Source organism: Patella vulgata, chromosome 4 (genome assembly GCF_932274485.2).
Source record: "Patella vulgata chromosome 4, xgPatVulg1.2, whole genome shotgun sequence".
NCBI lineage: Eukaryota > Metazoa > Mollusca > Gastropoda > Patellidae > Patella > Patella vulgata.
Window position 1 is genome coordinate 22,562,149 of NC_065882.2, and position 23,929 is coordinate 22,586,077.

Consider the following 23,929-nt stretch of genomic DNA (forward strand, 5'->3'; position numbering starts at 1 on the left):
TTGACTGACATGACTATCATAAACTTGATATCTTTTAATTTGCACACCTGCTCATGTAAAGAAGAACTATAAGAAGAAACATTCAGAAGTGTTCATGTAGGGACATTTAATGTCTGGTATTGAAATCTCTGAATCATGGCATAGATCAAAACAGGATTTATGGCACTCCAGGATAATGTTGACAGCATGTGCCAAACTCCTACATATACCTACGTTCGAGCAGAAGTGCTCACTTACTTAGATTCCTACGTTCGAGTGTAAATGCGCTCTGACCTTCCTTCAAGGTTTTTGGACCACAGAGTACTGTTTTATTTTGGAGTACTGTTTTTGACCTCTTCTCCTTCAGGGATTTCAATATGGAATTATCATAGCCTCCCGATCTGTAATGCCTCTCCATGAAAACGTCCAAATGTTTCCATACAATGATCGGCTCCTAAATACAGATGGGAATAAGGTGGTCTGATTCCTAAAATATGTTTGACCAAAATAACCTATTTGGCACAAGGAACATTGGCAGAAAAGGTGTTGTATGGTCGTCTTGCTGATTGTGTGACTACGACTTACTGTCACTGGATCATCTACAATCCCCTCATCCTTAAAACCTGTTACAAGTACATCCCTCAGAAACACTTCTTTTACCCAAGAGCTAAAATATGCTTACACTGAATCGTGTATCATATTTCACCTTTCATTATATCATATTTATAGAAGACGATTTGTTCTGTTTAAATTGCATTGGACATTCATGAAACTTGTCCCTGGTCTAACACATAGACTTTAGATCCTAAGGTCTGTCATTGAGTTAAGTGGTGTGACAGCATGCCGGTGACATGGTGTGGTGTTGTTTGTTCAACCTCATGGATATTCTCTTTTCCCACAAGTGTATTATTGAAGTGAAATTGTACCATATGTTAGTCCCAAAATGACCTAGTTTGTGTTGAGTGGACCTTAAACTCCATTTCTCTCTCTTAACTCAAAATCACCCTTGCTAACGAATATATTAACTTTGTGATGATGTCCATAGATACAGTATGCATCACCATATTATGCTAGTCCCAAATGACCTAGTTTGTGTCCAGTGGACTTTAAATCTCATTTTACTTTGTTCCTCTCATGTGTAAATCATCCTTGCTAACGACTAAATGGAATATATTAAATTTGTAAAGATGTCCATACATATACTTCATCTGGGGTATTGATAGACGGGACATTTTATCCTAATTTTTGGTGTTTTTAATATATTTCTCCTGTTTTTATTATGACTGTTCCGGTCATTTTTATTTTTTATTTTGTTAGTAGGAAGGTTGCGAGTTGTGGGTAACATTCAACTTCGGTCCTAGTCCCTGCAAAGAACGAGCTATAGTCTCTTAAACATTGGTTTTCATTAAATTCAATTTTCAGAGAGAGTTGGGTATCCGGCCAGTACCAAGGTAGCATAAGCAGTAGAAACTTCAAAATCAGTGTGAAGGAGGAACCTGAGTGGTCCTACTAATGCCCAAAATTTTGTCTATCCTAATCAATTATTGTCCGGATAGCAGGTCATTCAAATTTGGATCCAAAATTGCCTATTTTTGGCTTATTTTTCGATTAAAAAATACTTTTCCAATTTTCCAGGTCGGTATCAACTGAATCAATCTAACATTTTGTGGGGATGTATCTGGGTACTAACCCATCTCACAGAAAAAATTTGGTCCAAATCCCTGACCCAAGGGTTATCACCCCCTGCATGGTGCTCTCGCGGACAAGATTTTGCAAATAGTAAATTTGATTGGATGGTTACAGTGTATGATGCAATTAGTAAATTTCCAATCACGTGTTAAACATGATATTCTGATTCCCACGGAACACGCTATGTTTACCAAATTATAATTCTATTTATGTTTAAATCCGTCACTCATTATTTAAGTGCATTAGATATGATTTACATACAATGTGTGTATGTGAACCCAATAATTAGTGGCTTTGGAATCGAAATACCACTTTATGCCCACCTGGATTCCAGATGAGGCAGAAATTAAATTTATGAAAATTAGACGGTCGCAAACACATTTTCCTGCTATTTTAGCCCGTGAATACAGCAACCTGAAAATGGTCCAATAGAGCCCGTGTGCACTCCAATCAGTCTTCCCGTTGCATTCACATGGCATTAGAAATTCCGCTGATGAATCAAATGAGGATGCCCGGAAAACATAGTAGCGTTATAGCCAGTGTTTATTACATTGATTTTTAATGTTTTATCCATTAGTCAATTCAAAGAAATTTCGATTCCAGAAAAATGTATACAAAAAACTTGGTTTACATAAGATGATACAGTGTGACATTGCAGGTCTAGTATCAATCTGTTTCACAGAGATCTTGATCGATGTGGTGTAGTATCATGGGAAGTAATCCGTGAATATTGTAGCTTAACTCCCTTTACATATGAAACAGTGCAGGTGACATTGCAGGTGTAGTATATCATGGGAAGTAATCCGTGAATATTGTAGCCCATGAATACAGCAACCTGAAAATGGTCCAATTTAGCCCATGTGAACTCCAATCAGACTTCCCGTTGCATTCACGAAAAACGTAGTGTAGCGCTAACCACTGTTTATTACATTGATTTTTAATGTTTTATCCATTAGTCAATTTAAAGAAATTTCGATTCCAGAAAAATTTATACAAAAAACTTGGTTTACATAAGATGATACAGTGTGACATTGCAGGTGTAGTATCAATCTGTTTCACAGAGATCTTGATCGATGTGGTGTAGTATCATGGGAAGTAATCCGTGAATATTGTAGCTTAACTCCCTTTGAACATTCTTTAATGTTTACAAAATACCTCCACACCGCCGAATATGACAAGTCGTTTCACGTTGTTTTTCTTGTAAATTTATTGTTTTATATGAAAATGATCGTGTAAAAGGTAAAGGTTTATTTGTTTTCTCTTGTAGCTTAATTGTGCGGTTGTATTACAAAAATACTATTCCAATAATAATGAAAGAAAACATTTTTTGGTCTATTTTTGATGTGAGAAACTAGAAAGCTTTTTTTTATTTCTCTGATCCCTCGGCTCCCCTACAGGTTTTTGATATAACGGTAGTCTAGCCCACACACTCGACTCACTGTGTTAAAATGGGCTATGATACCAGTTTACTTACATCTACTATAGTAAAGCTGTAGCTAAGTCTCTAACTCACTATCATCCAAAGTCTTACACTAACACTAGCAATGCAAAAGCTTTTTTATATTTTTAAATCTGACTAAAACTGAAGTGAATATTTACTAGCATTCCAACCCCCTTCCCATTTAAGAAACCCCCCAAAATTTAAAAATCGGTTAACAAATAAAAAAGTTATTGCACTTTTAAGACCCCAAATTGATGGATGTCAGTATACACTTTTTTTAAAATATGCCAAAAAAGCGACCGAAGACCATTTCTCAGCAACTTTTGGAGATATTGGCATCAAATTTTCAGGAAATATCCTTCCAACCATTAACTATCTATTGGAATTTTTAAATTTGGGCTATATGATTTATTTGTTTTGATATTGGGTCTGCAACATGGATAAAAAACCCAAATTTTGTTAATTTGCGTTGAAGACTTTTTAAGATAGAATTCACATATGATGGACCTCAAATTACGGGTATTGCTTTATTCTGGTAGAATTAATCCTTATAACGACTTCCGACACTGCTCCTCGATTTGTAGGTATCTAGGGATGTTTGATGTGTGCCGCCAATACGTACGCACAACATTGTTTTTCATTCAACTTATCATTGTCAGGTTGTCTGATCCACAAAACAAAGTGAATTCTGGGGATGGAGCACTGGACATCCTATACTCATCTAGCCCATTCTCTTTTCTTGGAACAGGGAGCCACGGTAGCTCAGTGGGTAGGACGTTGGCTCACTCAACTGGATGTGCCGTGTTCAATTCCTGCATTGGCCGAGCAAATTCATTGTGTTATACACACCAGCCTCCCCCAGATGTACGAGGGGAGGCCTAGCAAGTTACAACATAATCATTTGGATAGAATGGAAAACTCATGTCCTGTGTGCACATAAAAGAACCCTAGACAGTTGGAATTCGAAATAAGAGTAGGCTCTGCACTAGGCTGTTGGACGGCTGTTTTGCAAAGTTTCCTCTCATAGCACATTGCAATGGCGTGTTCCCCTCACTCACATCCCCACCGTCTTCATTAGCCCAGTAGGAGTAGAACATTAAACTCCATTTCATTTTCTTGTAACAGATTCCATATGGCTGTCATTTGATCACCAACGAAATAGAAAGTAATCCAAGATATAATTTTTAAAAAACAATTAATTTTATGGAAGTGTTATTAGAATCAATAAATATTGTAACAATACAAGAGAAAGAATTCAAACCGTGCACCAGACTATATACCCCTAAAAAGTGCATGCGAAAATCGTGCCCCTGAACTAGCCCACTGTTAGCAAAAGGGAAACTTGGTTGAACATGTTCACAATAACAAGAAAGCGGCTGTGGTCTGCACCCACATCGGGTGGAGTTATCTTCTTTTCTTCCTGATGATTTGTTTTCCCTGGTTCGGGCACTAGTTCCAACGGTTGATGAATGAAATATAGGTCAATATAACAAGAAAAGGGGTCATTTTATGAGAAAATATGTTTACTTCCAGTGACGAGCGTCGTTTTTGCCTTTTTGTATTCATTTTATTTTTTCAAAATATAAAAAATCAGTCATAAATACGTTTCTGAATGACCAAACCACGCTCGAAACAGACTCTGTTTTCTCCTCTTCACGAAAAGTAAAAAGTCATCGGTGTTGGTGGTCATACACCTTCCTGAAGTCGCGGAACAAAAACGGCACATTTTGCGGTCAGATTTTTTGACAGTGATAAAAACAGTATCAGTGGCGCCCCTAGCGAGCTTTTGCATTGCTACTTACACGTTGAAAACACAAATTATTTATCAATTATTTATCATAATTCGGAAATTTCGGAATTTGGTAATCTGTATAACATGTATACATTTATATACAAAGCTTAAAGTTTAGAAATTTCTGAATTTGGCACTCTATTATATTGGATGTCACATTAGGGTTAGCTTCGTACATATACATATGTACAGTATAATATTATACAGATAGCCAAATGCAGAAATTTCTGAATTGTGAGATCTGTGCATATATACATGTATTATACAGAGTGCCAAATTCGATACAGTTAATTAAATATAGAAATGTTCTGAATATATCAATTCCCTAATAGATATTTTAAAGTGATTTTGATTTTTAATCAATTATGTTTGGTGATACATGTATATGTGAACAGTCCAAATTGAACGATTATCATTTACGCCTGCTTATTCCAGTCTACGCGCTTTGTTATTATTATTTTGTCGTTTGTGAATAAGTCATTACTAAATACTTACCCATTGTTTGGTAGAATATATTCTTCTGTCTTCGTTCCAAATGGCGCCCAAAACCATAGAATACATGACTCGTGCACTGATTGCAAAATGTGCATTATGTCCTAAATATTGGATATTAGGATACTATATTTTCACAGTAAGATAACAACATCAATATTGATTGAACTGGACTAGTATTGAATTCTGTGTTTTTAATTTCGAATATTCTTTAAGATATTGAGTTAGAGGTTTAAATCCTTTAATGTCATTTATTCCTCTTTCATCACTCCGCTGTTGCGATAAGTGAACTAAAGAAAATGCCATGGCATTCAAAAAATCATGCAAATGTCACAATGTGGCAATTCTACAGAATTTAAATCAATAGGCTTCATCTGATTTTCCCCAATGAATAATGCCAAACACTTTTGTCTTGTCTCACCAACGTCTGCCACATACAAAGCTGTCAGATATATTAGACCCCTATCTGTCTTGAGTACCAGTATCTCACTTTTCTGTGATTGCCAACGTGATTTATGTTGTCACATGAAAGGTATCCAATATACAATTTCGCTGATAAAGTACTCAAATACTGTAAATTATTAAAAACCTCAGCTTCAGAAAATTTGGCAATAATAATGCAGGGCAATAATATTAATTGTTCCGACTCTGACATGGTCATCAACTACATTTCTTAGTAGTTATCAAGAAGGCTAGGAAAAGAGGCACATACTGCTGACTATAGTAAAAGTGAATTAAACCCAAATATCCAAATAAAAGGCTACATATAGGTTAAATTAAGTATATTTATTTACAGACTTGACACATATACACAGAATAAAATGGATGGTAAAAGGAAACGACGGTCAAAGAAGCAGCCATTGTTGGAAAATGAAGAGGGTACTGAAGATGGTTCCTCTAACCCAGCCATGGTAAATTATTGTTCAATTATATTTATATACAATTTTGTACTTGTAAAGACCTGTACATCCGTGTCATATTCTCTTTGCAGTGTTGGAATAAAGGTATCCCAACATTAAGTTATAGTTATGTTGGTATAACTTGGATGTTTTAAATAATTGACTGATCATTTTTCCAAATTAGGGTGGGGTGGGGGTATAAGCAAATTTACGAACAATACCAATACAACTTTTACATGTATATTACCGCATGTAGGTGGCATTTCTTTGGTCAGCCGTTTAAATTTGGACACAAATTATAAAGTTTTACCAAGAGATAGACGAAAACCGTCTTGTTGAAACAAGCTATTTGCATTCATACTGAATTTATGTTCCTGCACGTCAGAACCTACTTTTTATACAATATATCCTGATGCCGATACTGAGGGATTTGATTGTGGTAAGATAATTTAATATGAGCGTCATGACACCACTTCTGAACTTCTCATTGAAACAAGATATTTGCATTCATAATGAATTTACAATCATTATTCCTGCTCGACAAAACCCACTTTATTTACACAATATATCTTATGAAACTGCAAGGTATTATTATAAATCAGTGGCGATATATTTTAATGTGAACATAACATTAATATCAACAAATTTATTCATATTTTATTATTGTTAATTCAACTGTCAATGCGTATTATGACATCATTGAATGTGTTAATATTTTTCAGGATTCGGATACAGAAACTGCTTACCAGGCTCTGTCACATACCGATGGGGAATCTTCAGCTGCAGAGGTTTAATATTATTATATATTTATTCTTTTACGTTCTCGCATTGTTAAACACAAATATGGACTTATAAAATGACCTCATGTTCAGAATCATTGTTAAATTGTTATTGTTTGATTTTTTCCCCTGATATAAAAACTGATTTCCAATGAAACCCAAATTCAGTTCTTTATCTTAAATAGATTAATTAAAGATGCACTATGTTAGAGCTAAATTTGCCTAATGCAGGACTTTCCTTTGACCTCAAATGCTATATAAATCATTAATTTATTCACATGCCAAGTCCATAATGAATGGATAATCAGGACTTTGTTTATTATCATAACAACGGTAGAAATGACAATCAAGACTACACTTTTCCGAAAACAGCAATAACTCGGCTCAGAATGAAGTAAATTGTCCCCTTTTCATTATCTTTTTTTTTTTAACTACACTGAGCGCCATGGAAAACGCATCACTTAGTTTTTCGTATAACAAAATGATCCTGTAAACATATCTTATTTATTTTGCTTCTTATTGTGAACAATATTCAAATGGGAACACATCAATAACCACACATTTGTACACTTATGGATGTTTAATCTGTAATCAACGGTACAAAGTCAGAGGGGTCAAAACCAAAAGTACGACACAGATGTCAGTAGCGCATGTGTCCTCCACGGGCTCTTACGCACGCTGTGCAGCGACGTTGCATGGAACTAACCAATGTTTGAAAGAATGCCTGGGGCAAATTGTTCCATTCTTGGACAAGAGCAGCTTCTAAAGCAGCAATGGTGTGCATCTGTGGTCTCCGATACAGATGGCGTCCAATCTCATCCTAGACATGTTCTATCGGTGCCATGTCCAGAGACATAGCTGGCCAGTCCAAGACATTGATGTTGTTAGCAGCCAGGTAGTCCATACTAAAACGGGCGGTATGCGGACGTGCATTATCCTGTTGGAAGTGCTGAAGTTGTGGGTGCGCTTGAAACATCGGAACAACAATTGGTTGCAAGACATCATCACGGTAGGCTACAGCATTAACGCGACCCCTGCAAATGTGTAGGGCGGTCCGCGGATGAAATGTGTAGGGCGGTCCGCGGATGAAATGTTAAGCCTCCCCACACCACTACACTTCCCCAACCCAATCGATTTGTTTCGGAGACGCAGCAATCTGCAAGACGTTCCCCAAGACGTCTCCACACACGTTGACGGCCAACATAAGGTCGTCATGCACGGAGTCCTACTTCTCTTAGATGACGTCTTACGGTGTTGGCACTTACTGGTCCTTGTCTTCCGACGACTGCTGCACTTGTTCGAGTCGCTGGGCGGAATCTGTGACGCAGATGAGTGACTCGGATGTAGCGGTCTTGAGCCTGGGTTGTAACGCGTTGTGGACCAGGACGTTGACGGTCACGTGTTGATCCAGTAACTCGAACACGTTCCACCAACCTTACAATAGTGGGCTGATGACACTTGAAGTGTCTGGCAATAGCATGTGTAGATTTGCCAGCCCGGGACATTCCCATGGATTCATTCCATTGATTTTCAGTAAGTCTCGGCATCTCTAGCTCGATTTCTTCACACGTCCAACAACAAATTACGACAGATTGACGTTTCACAGTTCATGTACTGCACGTTAAGTTGAAAACATGCTTTTAAAGGGCTCACACACAATGCTGCACGTGAATATTGAGTTTTTCATGTGCATCTAGTGCAATTTTTTTTTGTGCACACAGGCCGATATTTTTTGCGTTTGGGAACATTGTGTGAAACAATAGTTCATAGTATTACATAATATTATACATACAAAACCACCTAGTAATAAAATATTTGGGAAAAAAAGTGATGCGTTTTCCATGGCGCTCAGTATATTATAGAGAGAACTTTCAGCTCTTTATTTCTTTATCTAACTCTTACATAATGCATCTTTAAAAAGCAGATAGTTTATTTCTGTAATTCAATTTTCACACTAATTTAGTTTATGTTAATTTAAGATACACAATTTATTACGAGAGTAAGAGCTCAAGCCTCTTCCTATATTATAAAGAAATATTGAATGTCAAGTTTAGTATAATGTCTTTGTAAAGCTCTTTGAGTAACTGTTTCTGCCCTTGTTATGGCTGGATGATTGCTTGTTAAATTGTTATCTTCAATTTCAGATACTAGAAGCTGGGCAAGCAGAAACATTAAAGAAAGAATTAAAGACAAAACATCGAAGGAAATTAAAAGAGGTGGGTTTACCAGTAATAATCATTTTGTTATATATTGGGAGGGGGTCAAATGGTTTAATGTGTGTGCTTTAGATCATAAGGTCTGTCATTGAGTCAAGGGGGGTTGATGGCTGAATGGTTAGTGCTTGCGCATTGTATCACAAAGTTTGTCATTGAGTCAACTGGCGTAGTTTTTTTCCCGGGTTTTATGTGACAAGGAGTAGGGTCGCCTGTCCAACCTCGTGGGTTTTCTTCAGGTTCTCCAGTTTCCTTCTACTGCTAAAGACCACAACGCACAAGCGAATTAATTAAATAAAATTGAACCATGTGTTAGTCCCGAAATAACCTAGTTTGTGTTGAGTGGAAGTTAAACCCTATTTCTCACTCTTTCTCTGTCATTGATTCAAATGGTATGGTTTTAATGCCAAGGTTGTTCGTGACAAGTAGGGTCTTTTTCCCATGGGTTTTCCTTTTCCGTTCGTCACTTTCGATTGTTGAAACTTTATTAAGCATCTATCTTAACAATGATCTCGGTGTTAAAATTATATTTGGAACGTGTTTAATGAGTTCTATACCAAATGTCATTCCATTTTTGATTTTGCGGTTGTTTATTTTTCATGTAGTTGTCACAACTCAGAAGTCCACAAGATGATTTGGCAGGTGAAATGAAAACCGTGAAGAAACGCAGTAGACAGAAATTAGATGAAACTGCTCAAGAAGAAATGGAAGCTCAGAGAGCAGCTCTGGCAGCATCCACAGAAGATGGAACAGTACCTATGCCAGAGGAGGAGACAATGGTGGATGAAACTATCACCACCACAACTAGAATTGAAGAAGAATTAAAAATAATTTCAGAAACAGTAGATGGTACATTTTAACTATACTAAACAGCAAAAAAAATCAGAGAGGCACTTTGATCAAATCAATCTAGAAAACGACCTACTAAATGGATTAAAGCAATTTTTTGTGAACAGTATGTTGACACATTAGTGATTAATTCGTCACAATTCCAAGACATTACGAGAAGGTTTAGAGTTTGTACACAATCTATACATCAGTATCTGGGGTGTCCACTGCGAGTGTCAATAACAGCAGCGCCTGGAACCACACTCTCAGAAAAGCCTGGCGCAATCCATCGGCTGTGTTTGGTCTCGGTACGACGTTATTAAGTCTCCTCTGAATTTCATACCAAAGATGTTCAATCAGGTTTAAGTCCGGACTAAGGGCTGGCCAGTGCATAACGTTGACACCGTTTTGCTGTAGACAGTCCCAAGTAACTCTGGCGGTGTGGACACGGGTCTGAGAGCTTGATCGATGTAGCGCACTGCTGTGATGCCGCCTCCTCTACCTGGACCAAGATTTTGGAACACCACAGGACCCACTTTCTGGTTCAGGGCGTTTCTATCCCAAACCATTATGCTTGGACCTACCCATGAGTCTCACTCCATGACACATAATAACGCTGGCCACGTTGACGCCATATTCTGGTCCTGCCATCTGCAGTTAATACACAATACCAACGCTCATCTGTGAACAGAATAGTTCTCCATTACCTGTGTCGCCAGTTTTGGTGTTGTTGGGCAAACTGTAGACGTTCATGTCGATGGCGAGGGGTGAGGATTGTTTCACGGTAAGGTCTACGGCAAAGGATGTTCTCTCTAGTGAGATGTCGGCGCACTGTATCGGTACTGATGGGTCTCTGTGTGTTCCCACTGTCTGATGTGCTGTCTCAGATGCCTGTGTGAAGGGATTCTGCACATGCTGTCGCACAACATGGCAGTCTTGTTGCATTGTGGTAACCCTTGGTCTACCAGTTCGGGGGCGTTCATCCGTGGTGTTGGTGGCCCGAAAGCGTTGTTGAAGCCTGTAGATGGTTCGAACATTGACCTGGAAGTGATTGGCATCGGCTTGGGCAGTGTGTCGAGCGTCGAATCTTCCAAGCGCCTGGTTCCTCTGATCTGTCGTGAGTTGTGGCATGCTGCTGACATTGTAGTGTGAATGATTCAACCAGGTATGGGAGTGCATTTTATAGTGCTGGTTCCATTGAACAGCACTTGCAGCATGATTTACATGAAAATCATGGAGAACACATTACTATCTTAGAAGCCAGGTTGCGTTTTTCAGAACATTTCCTGGGTTCAATTCTGTGTTTGGGAAGGAGTCTTATTGCTCAGGTCAAGTTGGAGATGTGGTCACAAATATACAATAAAAACATTTGGCAAGTTTTATGCAATGCGTCTATTTAGAGTAACATACCAAAATAACGTTTCTTTTGCTGCTTAGTATATATGAATAAGATTATGCTGTTTTTAATCATAGAAATTATTAAATATGCATATTTATTTAGAAATTCTGTTTAAATTCAAATACATAAAATGCTCAACTGATGTCTGTTGTGTATCTCTTGATAATTTCATTAAATGTAAGCAAATCTTTTTTTGGTTGCCAAATAATTTACGAATTAGGGTTTTCAAATGCTTATTTGAGAATATATGGGAGGTTTTCGGATACAGTATTAAAATAGCTGTAATATATTATGTTTTTACATCATGAAATTATTCATTTTCACTGCTTATTTCATTTTTATTAATGAGATTTATTTTTTTTAAACAGAAACGGTATTAGATAAAACATCAACAACTATAGATAGTCAAGCTGATACAATGGAAGAAGCTAAAACTACAGGTAGAAGTTTACGTGGTGCCTCTGTTAGAGAAAGACTACGGAGTCGTGTTCAGAAAGCTAAGGTAGTATTTACCCCGTATTTATCTGTAGATTTTAACTAAATTGGTGGTCATAGATGTAGAAAAAGGTCTTAAAAATTTTCTGTTACTTATCAGTCATTCCATTTCAAGTGGGCCAGGGGTGGGAAATAGCCCCCCTCGAAAAAATCTGGAAAAAAATATATGTGATTGTACATGTAAGAACTAGAAACTGTGCAAAATTTGTGATCTATAGCTTGAAAATTGACTGAGATACGGGCATTTGAGTTCCCTGAGTTACCAATGAGTTTTCGAAACAAAATATGTATCAATAATTTACTCAATTTCAGATATCTTTTATTTACTTTTTCTAGTGCAGATATACAGCTCACATTTGATTGTCTCAACAGCTCACATTTGGTTGTCTTAAAGAACTTTTTGTGTAGATTGCATGTGAGTGGTAGGGTTCGCATGCCACTTGGTCATAAAAAAACAAAAAGAAATTGGTGTAATTGTATATTTTCTGGATTTTATAGTGCTCCAGGAACTACAAAGTAATAGATATAGACCCAAATTTTGGTCTATCCAGTTATTGTTAAAAGTACTACATAAGAAACATATGAAAACGCACCAGTCTTCACTAGATTCCCAGACAATTGGCCTCGAACATGGTTTTAGACACAAATTTTCAAAAATTGCCTTGGAACCCAGTAGATGAGTACCTAAAATTCTGAAACTCATGTCTTCAACATATGTTAAAGCCATTCTTGTCCCATGCCATCTCAGTATTTTTTCGATTTTTTCAAAATCTGTGTTTTGAGTCAATCTATGTCAATTATCATATTTTTGAGCTGATTGAACCCGGTAGATGAGCAGGCCTAGAAATAACGGTTTTACATGTACCTGACAAAATGTCAGGCACCAATGAAATAGTACCTGACATTTTCAACTTAATGCCGAACATGTATTAATAATATCAATAAAAAAGACAAATCGGTGCCAGACAAAATGACAGGCACCAGAGGTTTAATGCCTGACAAAGCCTGAATCTGTGCCTGAAATTGTCAGTGACAGGTGCCTTATTTCCAGGTTTGATGAGCACCTAAAAATCTGAAACTTGGTGGAATTATAGTTTAATGTCTCTAATATTAAAACCATTTTTGTCCCATGCCATCTCAATATTTTTCGTTTTTTTCAAAATCTGTGTTTTGAGTCATTCCTTGTCAATTATCACCCAATGAGTTAAACCGTACCCACTTCGATTTTGCAGAAATTTGGTTTACATGTTTATTATGACTGAAAAATGGTCATTTCGTCGGTGAAGTGTCAAAAGGGTGTATCTAAGAATTTCTAAAGATTAAGAAATAGAACCTTGTGGATTTCAAAATTTCCACAAATCAAGATACAACATTTGGACACATGATACCCAGAACAGTTCTAATTGGCGTACACAGCTTAGACAGAAATGTGCATATTAATTGGAAGATTTTAAAAATGCGAATAAGTGTATTTGACTAATTTCCCGAGATACACCCTTTTGACACTTCCCCGACAATTCAAATAATAGTGGCCACGCCCATTTTGGCCGAAATCCCCAAAATTGTGTGGATCGAATGTCAGGAACCGTTAGTCAGAAAGCTAAAATTTGGAATATCAGCTTTTACAGCCCAAATAAGCATATAAACCAAATTTCAGCAAAATCGAAGTGGGTATGGTTTAACTCATTGGGTGATAATTGACATGGAATGACCCAAACCACACATTTTGAAAAAATCGAAAAAATAATGGCATGGGATAAGAATGACTTTAACATATGTTGAAGACATTAGTACAAACTATAATTACACCCCAAGTTTCAGAATTTCAGGTGCTTATCTACTAGGTTATTTCAGCTCAAAAATACTAGGCAATTGTCGAAAATTTATGTCTAAAACCATATTTGAGGCCAATTGTCTGGGAATCTAGTGAAGGCTGGTGTGTTCTCATAATATGTTTCTTATGTAGTACTACCGGTAATATTTGGATAGGTTAAAATTTGGGTCTATATCTATTACCTTGTAGCTCCTGGAGCACTACAAATTCCAGAAAATATACAATTACACCAATTTGTTTTCGGTTTTCATGGCCAAGTAGCATGCGAACTCTACCACTCACCTGTAATCTGATTGTAGATTCTAACACTACCAGATTTGGGCTGTATATCTTTACTAGAAAGGGGGTTAGATGGCCGAATGGTTAGCATATGCGTGCTGTATCATAAGGTCTATCATTGAGTCAACTGGCGTGATTTTGATTCCCCGGAGTAGGGTCACCTGTCCAACCTCGTTGGTTTTCTCCAGGTCCTCCGGTTTCCTCCCACTGCTTAAGACCTCTACGCGCAAGCGAATTATTGAAATAAAATTGAACCATGTGTTAATCCTGAAATGACCTAGTTTGTGTCGAGTGGACGTTAAACCCCATCTCTCTCTCTCTCTCTCTCTCTCTCTCTCTCTCTCTCTTTACTAGAAGTTAAAAACAAGATATCTGAAACTGGAGTAAATTATTGGTACATCTTTTGTTTCAAAAACTTATCGGTAACTCATGAAACTCAAATGCCTGTGTCTCAGTCAATTTTTAAGCTACAGACCACAAACTTCGCACAGTTTCTAGTTTTTGCATGTACAATAACATATATTTTTTCCAGGGGGTCGATTTCCCAAAAAATTTTAAAATTGACCCACTTAAACATGGAATGACCTATATTTTCATTGTCTAATAGAGATTATTACAATTGAGAGATGTGCAACAGTTTCAAGCAAACATCCTTAATGTACCTCCTAAAAATTACACTTAATCATTAATTTAAACATAGAAGGCTGTTGTATAAAACCTATAATATTGTCAGCATTTTAGGCATAAGAAATTATTTATAAGTAGGGTTGTGTTTGAATTGTCATATTTTATACCTTGATGAAATCATACACATTTTAAAGAAGGGGGGTTGGATGGCCAATTGGTTAGCGCGTGCACGTTGTATCATATTGTCTGTCATTGGATCAGCTGGCATGGTTTCGATTCCCCGGCTGTACTTGACAAGGCGTAGGGTTGCCTGCCCATCTTCGTGGGTTTTCTTTGGGTCCTCCGGTTTCCTCCCACTGCTAAAAAACCCCTCTGTGCAATCGAATAATTAAAAAAAATTGATCCATATGTTTGTTCTGAAATGACCTAATTAGTGTGAGAGCTCTCTCTCTCTCTCTCTCTCTCTCTCTCTCTCTCTCACAGATGCATTACGTAAGATTTCTATGATTTCTATAAAAAGTCAACAGTTCGCAATAATAGTTAAAAAAATTAGATGATGAAAATTCCAGTCAAATTACTTAATTCTGAGCAGAGTTATAGTCATTTGAAGAATAGTATAGTCTTGATTGTCTTTGTTACAATTGCTACGATAATAAACAAAGTCTTGTTTATCCAGTTTTTAATTGAATTATTAAGTTGCGATCATGTTTAAATCCGTTGAAATTCTCAACCATCCGGTGGTCTAGAGTGTGGAATATGAGCTTGGCATGTGAATAAATGTCTAATTAATGATTTATATAACATTTTAGGCCAAATGAAAGATCTGTAATAGACAGATTTAGCTCTTACATAATGCATCTTTATATATCCAAAAATAGACTTCAACCTTATGATTACAGGAAAAAGCGGACAATGAAATTCTTGAGGAAGAAAGAGAAGAAAGAAAAAGGCTAAGAGATGAAAGAAGTAAAAAGTCAACAAGATTTGATAAAGATGTTAGTTGGTTGTTATTTAACTCATACCGTTTCATATTATTTTTCGAAAGTTCTATTTTCACAGTTAGGATTCTTTACACATGATTAAACAACATTCTTAGTAAGAAGAGCTATTATTTCCTGAGAGATGACAATACTGAATATAGATAACAACATTATATAACTTTGTTGAAAAGCTGTTCAGTTTGTGGATTTTTATTTTTCTGTAATGAAAAACATTTACTTTATGTTTTAAATATAAATATATATCTATGTTTCATAGTATAATGAGGAAGAAATGGAAAGAATTTTGGAAGAAAAATCAAAACTTCTGAAATCCAGACGTCAAAAAATGGAAGACAAAGGAGAAAAGGTATTGTTTTATTGGAGATTTTTTTTAGGTGTTACAGGATGTAATTTTGATATTTGTTACAGCCACTTTATTCCCGGTCATTATTTGAGAGGTCTAGTATGTTGTGCAGACAGTGACAGTTTAGACCCAATCTCTTGGCATGTATCAAGTGACAATTGAACGCTATTTCAGTTTTATTAACAATCATTTTAGAACTAGCATATTATGTAGCCAGACCAGCTCCCATCTGTTTTTCAAATTTATGATAGGAAATTCATGGAAAACTTAACTGGTCAACAATACAACACCAATCTGGACTGTCCTTAAATTACCAGTAGAAATCATAGCCTAGTTGGGGGGTTGAATGGCCGAATGGTTAGCACGGGTGCGCTGTACCATAAGGCCTGTCATTGAGTAAACTGGCGTGATTTCAAATCGTCAGTTGTACATGACAAGGAGTAGGGTCGCCTGTCCAACCTTGTGGGTTTTCTCCGGGTCCTCCGGTTTCCGCCCACTGCTAAAGACCCCTACGCGCAAGCGAATTATTGAAATAAAATGAAATCCATATGTTACTCCTGAAATGACCTGGTTTGTGTCGAGTGGACGTTAAGCCCCATTTCTCTCTCTCTCTCTCTCTCATAGTCTAGTGAAGTATTGATGGCATTTATAGTACCCTGCCATGATCGTTGGATACTTCATCCCACGTTTGATAACCAGTAAAAGATGCATAAAGATTTATTGGATCTATATCATTTGGTAGTGCTAATGTAGTTTTTTATTTTCATTATTTATATCTGTATATGCCTATATATTTAGCTTTATTTGTATGTCTGTCTATATCAATGTATATTTCATTTAACAGGAGATGGAATTAAGGGTAAATTTTAGTTCAGAGTTTTAAGAAGGTTGAACTGTTTTAATTGTTCAATTTCTTGCTGTTTATATATTTTAAACTAACATTTACCAGCTTTATATTTCTTTGTGGGTTATTGCTTTTGATATCTGCAGATTAAACATTTTGGGAAACGTTAGCAAAGAAATAGTTCACAACTTGTTGTTTCTACAGTTCCGGACTCTTAAAAGATAAAGTCACTTTCCACTGATTTTAAATACAGGAGCCGGGGGCTTCGACCCTGCACTTTTTTTGCAAAAAAAAAAAAAAAAATCGTCATAGGTCTATGAAAGGGTATCGCTGCCAATATTAATTGCTCTGCTAAAATGTCTTGTCGATTAATTATATGTAAAAAGTACAATGTACAAAGTCCTAATACGGGTAATTATAAAGTCAACATACCTCGAAGGCCAAAGTTAAATGTAATACGTCAAAAGTAATGTGTCAAAGGACAAATGTCTTATTGGAAAATGCAAACAGGTCTTACTACAAAATTCCAATTATGGTGTTATACATCACTGGAAAGTACGTTTCTGTGGTTCTTTGAATCTATCAGTTATTTCCTGGCATATTCATGTTTTGTCGACAGGAATGTGTCATTGTGCATACCAGCGAATTTCTTATCTCAGCGGCTTTCCATTATATGTTAATAATAAGTCACTCAAATTGCAAAAAAATCACATCAAAATTTCAAAATTTTCTTGGGGCCCTATATACTACACAGATTATTGCTATGGCTGATCTATGACATTGACCTTTAGGTTAAGGATTTGAAACAGTGATAGGCAATCAGCTGTTGTTATTAACTTAAGTAGAAAGCAATAACAGCTACACAGACAGGTTTCAGAAAAAAGAGATGATAATTATTGGCCTGTAGTATTGCCGCTCTCTACTTTATTTAATAACACATCACATCCTGAATTTACAGGTCAGTTTCGCAGATCCACAACCATAGCAACATTCTTTCTTCAAAATCCGATTCTATCACATAGGTAATATCTCTTGAGGATGCGAAATTGTCATGAAAGTGAAATGAGTCATAAACATACATGATTGGACTTGTTTCTTATCCATATATTATGTCATTAGTGTCATTCCTTATGAATTCATATATTCCCAGATAAATAGATGATATCAATAGAGGTTGGAATATCATCATTTGTCTTCTAGAGATATTGTGTAACAGTCTACATAATATTTTACCAACAAGTAATTCCGTTTTACTTTTTGGTTGTTTACTCCACATAGTGTAACGAAATTTCATTATACCGGTAGATCACATTTAGTAATGTTCAGATTGTGATTGGTTGACTTCAGATCAACCTACTGATGATTGCTTTACTGAATCTTTAGAAAGACTCTGATTATCAAGACATTATCGAGGTGTATTATCATGCTGTAATCATAGGCAGAGTGCACACTTTATTAAAACATGTCTTGAGATGTTGATGTAATGACTAACCACATACACAAAACATCTATTTTTTTATTTAGATCAACCCATAATTTTTATCTGCAGTTTATCATAAAGAGTGCTGTTTGTAATTTATTATACTAATTACTTAATTGTTAATTCCATCATTAATTACAGCTAATCATTTTGTACAGGGTAATATATATTATCGTCAAGTATGATGCAATCACTAGAGAATTCGCAATTCAACTATCCACATTCTAAAAGAGTTTTGCTTGTGGATTTGTATAGGAATGCATCACTTGTTATGTACCACGCATTCATTTAATTAAACCCCTAAAAATGTTTGGACTTACAGATTTCACTCTTCAAAAAGATTTTGTTCTCTGATCATTGTCAAAATTAGAAAAATCTCAATTCTTTGGCTGAGCATAATTAATTTTTATACGCCCACATTAAAATGTGGAAGTATATTGCCGTCGCCTCCGTCCGTCTGTCGGTCCGTCCGTCCGTCCGTCCATCGTCCACAATTTCTTGTGAACGCTCTAACGCCAAAAGTTATCATCCAATTGTTTTAAAATTGATATATGTTGTTTACATTAGTGAGATGAAGAAGCCTATTTAATTTCAACAATTTCCGTTTATTACGTCTAGAGTTATGGCCCTTATTTCACTTTGTTGAACCTTGTGAACGCTCTAACGCCAAAAGTTATCATCCAATCTTTCTGAAATTTACATGCATTATTTAAACTGGTGAAACAAAGAAGCCTATTGAATTTCAGCAATTTCCGTTTATTATGTCTAGAGTTATGGCCCTTGTTTCACTTTATTGAACCTTGTGAACGCTCCAATGTCAAAAGTTATCATCCGATCTTTCTGAAATTTATATGCATTATTTAGGTTAGTGAAACGAAGAAGCCTATTGAATTTCAGCAATTTCAGTTTATTACGTCTAGAGTTATGGTCCTTGTTTCACTTTATTGATCCTTGTGAACGCTACAACGCCAAAAGTTATCATTTGATCTTTGTTAAATTTATATGCATTATTTAGATTAGTGAAACGGAGAAGCCTATTGAATTTCAGCCATTTCCATTTATTACGTCTAGAGTTATGGCCCTTGTTTCACTTTATTGATCCTTGTGAACGCTCTAACGCAAAAAGTTACCACCCGATCTTTGTGAAATTTATATGCATGATTTAAATTAGCGAAACAAAAAAGCCTATTGAATTTCAGCAATTTACATTAATTACTTCTAGAGTTATTGTCCTTGTTTCACTTTGTTTAAACCTTGATAATGCTCGATTGATGATAGTTATCATCAGATATGTATGAAATTTATATGCATCATTTAAATTTGTGAAACAGGTCTATTGAATATCAGCAATTTCCGTCAATAATTTCTAGAGTTATGGCGATTGTGAACGTTTGAATGACAAAAGTGATCATGTGATCTTTATGAAATTTATATGCATTATTTAAATTAGTAAAACGAAAAAGCCTGTCAAATTTCAACAATTTCTGTAGATTACTTCCAGAGTTGAGACCCTTTTTTCAGTTTGTAGAACCTTGTAAACCCTCAAACGACAAAATTTATAATCTGATCTGTATGGAACTGTCTTGTAAAGACCCCCAATTACGTACAAAGGAATAAATATGCGACAACCCTTGACGACCGCTCGGACGATTTAGCTGCTGTGGGCGTATGTTTTGTTGCCTGGCAACCTATCTTTTCACCTGCTTTATGAAAATCTCCCACTGTGTATATTTTATTGCACTTACATGTATAAATTGGAGTTGTTAAATAGTCTCTTTATAATGCACCCTGAAGTTTTTGTGTTTTCATCAAATCCTCACATCTAAATGCACCATTATATGTATATATTGCACAATCGTATGTCAACTACATTTCATTTTGATTTTGTACTGGTACACTGATATTTTGCATATTTTCCTTGAAGTTCATGTTCATACCACATGAAATTAATGACCAATTAAATATAAAAATTTTGTGTGAATTGAATCTTTAAGAAAGGAGAGCCAGGGTGTCTGTCACCAGTGTGGTTGTGAGTTTGAATGTCTAAAGAATTGAGAACATAGGCCTAACCATGACATTTTTTCTTCTAATTTTCTGATAAAGGGTTCTTCTAGTGAGAAAAATAATTAATATTATGTTATAAAAATTTATCCATGACAGTACAGAAGGCCCTAATTTATGGTGTATTTTAAACTCAATTTCTTTGATTTCTTAATACAAGTCTTCAGTTTTACTAGATGTGAATTTATTTCATGGCTTACAGTTGTACCTAATGATTAGAAATATTTTAAATTTGATGTCAACAACTTCATTGCTGTCATTTTTTTTATATCTGAAAATATTTATGTTTTGTATGTAATTTTAATTTTATGTATATTTTTGTACTTTGTCATTCTCTGATGTTCTTAAATATTTATATTTTGTATGTAATTTTAATTTTATGTATATTTTTGTACTTTGATATGTGTTATTCGTCCAAAATTTTAAGAATTTTTATTTTAACTTCAGGGTGACCGTCTGCCCACAGAAGAGGAAGCTTATGATTTCTTCACAAGAAATTGGGATCCAGAACCAGAGGTCACTGAAGAACAATTAAAAGAAGAAGTAAAAAAAAAGCAAAAGAAGGAAGAACCTAAAGAAGGAACCAGTAAAGAAGGGGGAGAAGAAGAAAGAGCAGAAGGCGAGGAAGAGAAAAAAGAAGGAGAAGGGGATGAAGAAGATAAAGATAAAGAAGAAGAGGTAGAGTAATTTTTAAATAAGAGTATTCATGAAATGAATTTTTATTTCTGTAAAACGGGCATTTTACCGTAATGAAAATATTTCTAACTTGTCAATCAGTTTATATTTAAATTGTGGTTATCATAATTGTTTCTTTTCTAATTGAAGATTATGCTTGTTTTTTGCAGCAGGAGGAAGAAAAGGAGCAAGATGAGAGTAAACCTGAAGGTAGAATAACTAAATTGAATTATTATTTGGCAGTCTGACTTATAGGAAATTTGTAACAACCACAATTCGTGTGATCAGTCAGAGATCTTGACAAATTTTTATCAAATTTGCAGGGATTGTTCGTTGTGTCTTATTCAGAAATTGTTGTGTGAAAAGCAGAAACACAATATGGTATGTTGATGTTATAGGACTACCTGCTGGTGGGAGTATCAGTGGGCTTGACAAGCCCCTATCAATATTCATTATTTTAAAGTTCTATGAAAAAGTTATTAATATTCAATAACTGAAAACGTTTCATTTAAAACATTTGATTTTACAGATGAACAACCACTGTTAGATGAATTTCCACATGATGAAGAAGGAATTGGTCCAATAGCATTCCGTAAATCTGAATATATATCAAAGAAAAAGAAAGAGGATTCTGATAATCAACTGTTGTTTATTCCATCTGTTATTTCTAGTAAGTTTCTTACTGTAACACATGTACAAGAAATAAATGTGTCATGAAATTTATGCATCATGATGATCGGCAACGATATGTTTTGAAATTAATGCAACCCTACCATATCTTGTCTTTTTGTAAGTTTATCAAAGAAGTAAAGAGACCAGTTATAGAGAATACCAAGGTGATATGATGACAAAAGTAGTTAAAGCTACAGATTAGCAGTTAAGGTGGTTTCAATTCCTGGTAAACTACAATAATTTGAAAGTTGAATCGCTAAAAGGAATATCAGTCCAAAATTGTTCATTTCCATTCACTATTTACAAAGATATGATGAGTGGAACTTTTCACAACATTCATTATTTTCAGCAGATGATATAAAAAGGCCCAGCAATACCTTTGGGTTGTAGGTAAAATGTTTCGATGGGCTCCTTTTTAATTTGATTGAATGAAAGCTGAGAGTTTACCTACCATAGATATTTTGGTTTTGTTTTCTTCTTCAAATGTTACCTATTAGCAAGGATTAAGCCATGAAAAAAATTAGATATTGTCCAAAAAATGCACAATCAGGATCAGCAGCTTTAACTTACTGTGTACTTATTAATCTTCTTTGAGTGGCATTTAGCAATTGACATACATAATAAGCACAAAACCATAATATGGAACACAATTACTATTTTAATTAAAGCGACATTTCGTTGAGGTTTTTCTCAACGTTTTCAAGCAAATGATGATGAAAATAATATACAGTCACCGGTCAATTCTATATCGGTGATTTGACTTAATATATTGAAATGGTTTCCCTATTAATGAATGGTTAATTAGCTGTTACTTGTTAATGTATATAAAACTTCTGTATATTATTTTCATCATCATTTGCTTGAAAACGTTGAGAGAACCTTCAACAAAATGTCGCTTTATTTGAAATAGCAATTGTGTTCCATGTTATGGTTTTGTGTTGATTACGTACGTCAATTGCTAAATGCCGCTCAAAGAAGATATTCGTCATCAATATGGAGATGAGGCAGTGAAATCATTGAATTTAATTGGTAAATTAGAAGGTAAACATATTAAAGCAAGTAACAATCTGTCTTTTCTGTTACAATGACGCGATAAGAACATCACACCCAAGGGCCTAACTCTTTAAGTCACCAGCCAATTCTATAACAATGATTTGACTTAATATATTGAAATGGTTTCCCTATTGATTAATGGTTAATTAGTTGTTACTTGTTTTTGTATATAAACCTTCTGTATATTATTTTCATCATCATTTGCTTGAAAACGTTGAGATAACCTTCAACAAAACGTCGCTTTAATTAAAATAGTAATTGTGTTCCATATTATGGTTTTGTGTTTATTGTGTACTTATATTATAACTATCTATTTTAGTGCCAGCTAGTGAAAAGGTAGATGAAGAAAAGATGCCAAGATATTTAGAAGAAGAAGGATTTTATGTTGGTGTTCGTCCAGTGGTTGCCAATAGAAACTTAAATAGAATGGAAAATCGTCTGCTTCATGAACCAGATAAGGTAAATGAATGACTGGAATTGAATGTTTTTTGTCATGTACTGTGTGAGTAGGAGAAATAATATGTCAAAACAGTTTATTGTCTATTTGTTCACACGAGATGTACTACTAAATAATTGTACAGGATATTTAACTGTTGAACATTAGAAAATATGAAATTACTTTTTAAAGGGTCGAAAATGGTTTGGAGAAGATGGTCGTTTGATAGCATTACCAGATCCGTTAAAGAAACATCCTTCTCGACCTGCAATGACTGATGAACCAGAACCTTATTTGGAAACAGTTTTTAGAAAGGTAAAAAACCATGTACATTGTTTATATTTGATTTATTTGTTTAATAAAGATGTTAATATTTGCTGTTATTGAATAATTACCGACATTTGGCATAAAGCCGCTGCTGATCGTCATTTACAGATCATGGCTTAATCCACACAGTAATGTACTCAAGTTGATTATTTAACTTTTAATGAAGAAAACAAAATCAAAATATTAATAAAAGATAATCTTCCCACTTTGATCCAACCAGAATAAAAAGCCCATCAAAAGATTTTAGCCAAGATTATACATGTAGGTGGCACTGGCTTGTTTTCACAGTAT

At 35.3% G+C, this 23,929-nt stretch overlaps 1 protein-coding gene across 3 annotated transcripts in view; it reads left to right on the plus strand.

The window, feature by feature from the left end:
* The first annotated feature begins 2,816 nt into the window (after positions 1-2,816).
* Positions 2,817-23,929, plus strand: part of LOC126817800 (coiled-coil and C2 domain-containing protein 2A) — a 50,834-nt gene continuing 29,721 nt past the window's right edge. For 2 of the 3 annotated variants that reach the window (XR_008787890.1, XM_050544949.2), the window contains exons 1-14: positions 2,817-2,907; positions 6,190-6,304; positions 7,015-7,080; positions 9,216-9,287; positions 9,890-10,133; positions 11,880-12,013; positions 15,646-15,741; positions 16,004-16,093; positions 16,935-16,949; positions 20,923-21,153; positions 21,321-21,360; positions 21,680-21,820; positions 23,195-23,334; positions 23,504-23,626. Coding sequence is in view for 1 of the 3 variants with exons in the window: in XM_050544949.2 (XP_050400906.2) it covers positions 6,215-6,304; positions 7,015-7,080; positions 9,216-9,287; positions 9,890-10,133; positions 11,880-12,013; positions 15,646-15,741; positions 16,004-16,093; positions 16,935-16,949; positions 20,923-21,153; positions 21,321-21,360; positions 21,680-21,820; positions 23,195-23,334; positions 23,504-23,626 (1,482 nt within the window). In the remaining 2 variants the exon portion in view is untranslated. The remainder of the gene's footprint in view (positions 2,908-6,189; positions 6,305-7,014; positions 7,081-9,215; positions 9,288-9,889; positions 10,134-11,879; positions 12,014-15,645; positions 15,742-16,003; positions 16,094-16,934; positions 16,950-20,922; positions 21,154-21,320; positions 21,361-21,679; positions 21,821-23,194; positions 23,335-23,503; positions 23,627-23,929) is intronic. The other variant, XR_008787889.1, reaches the window with a different exon arrangement.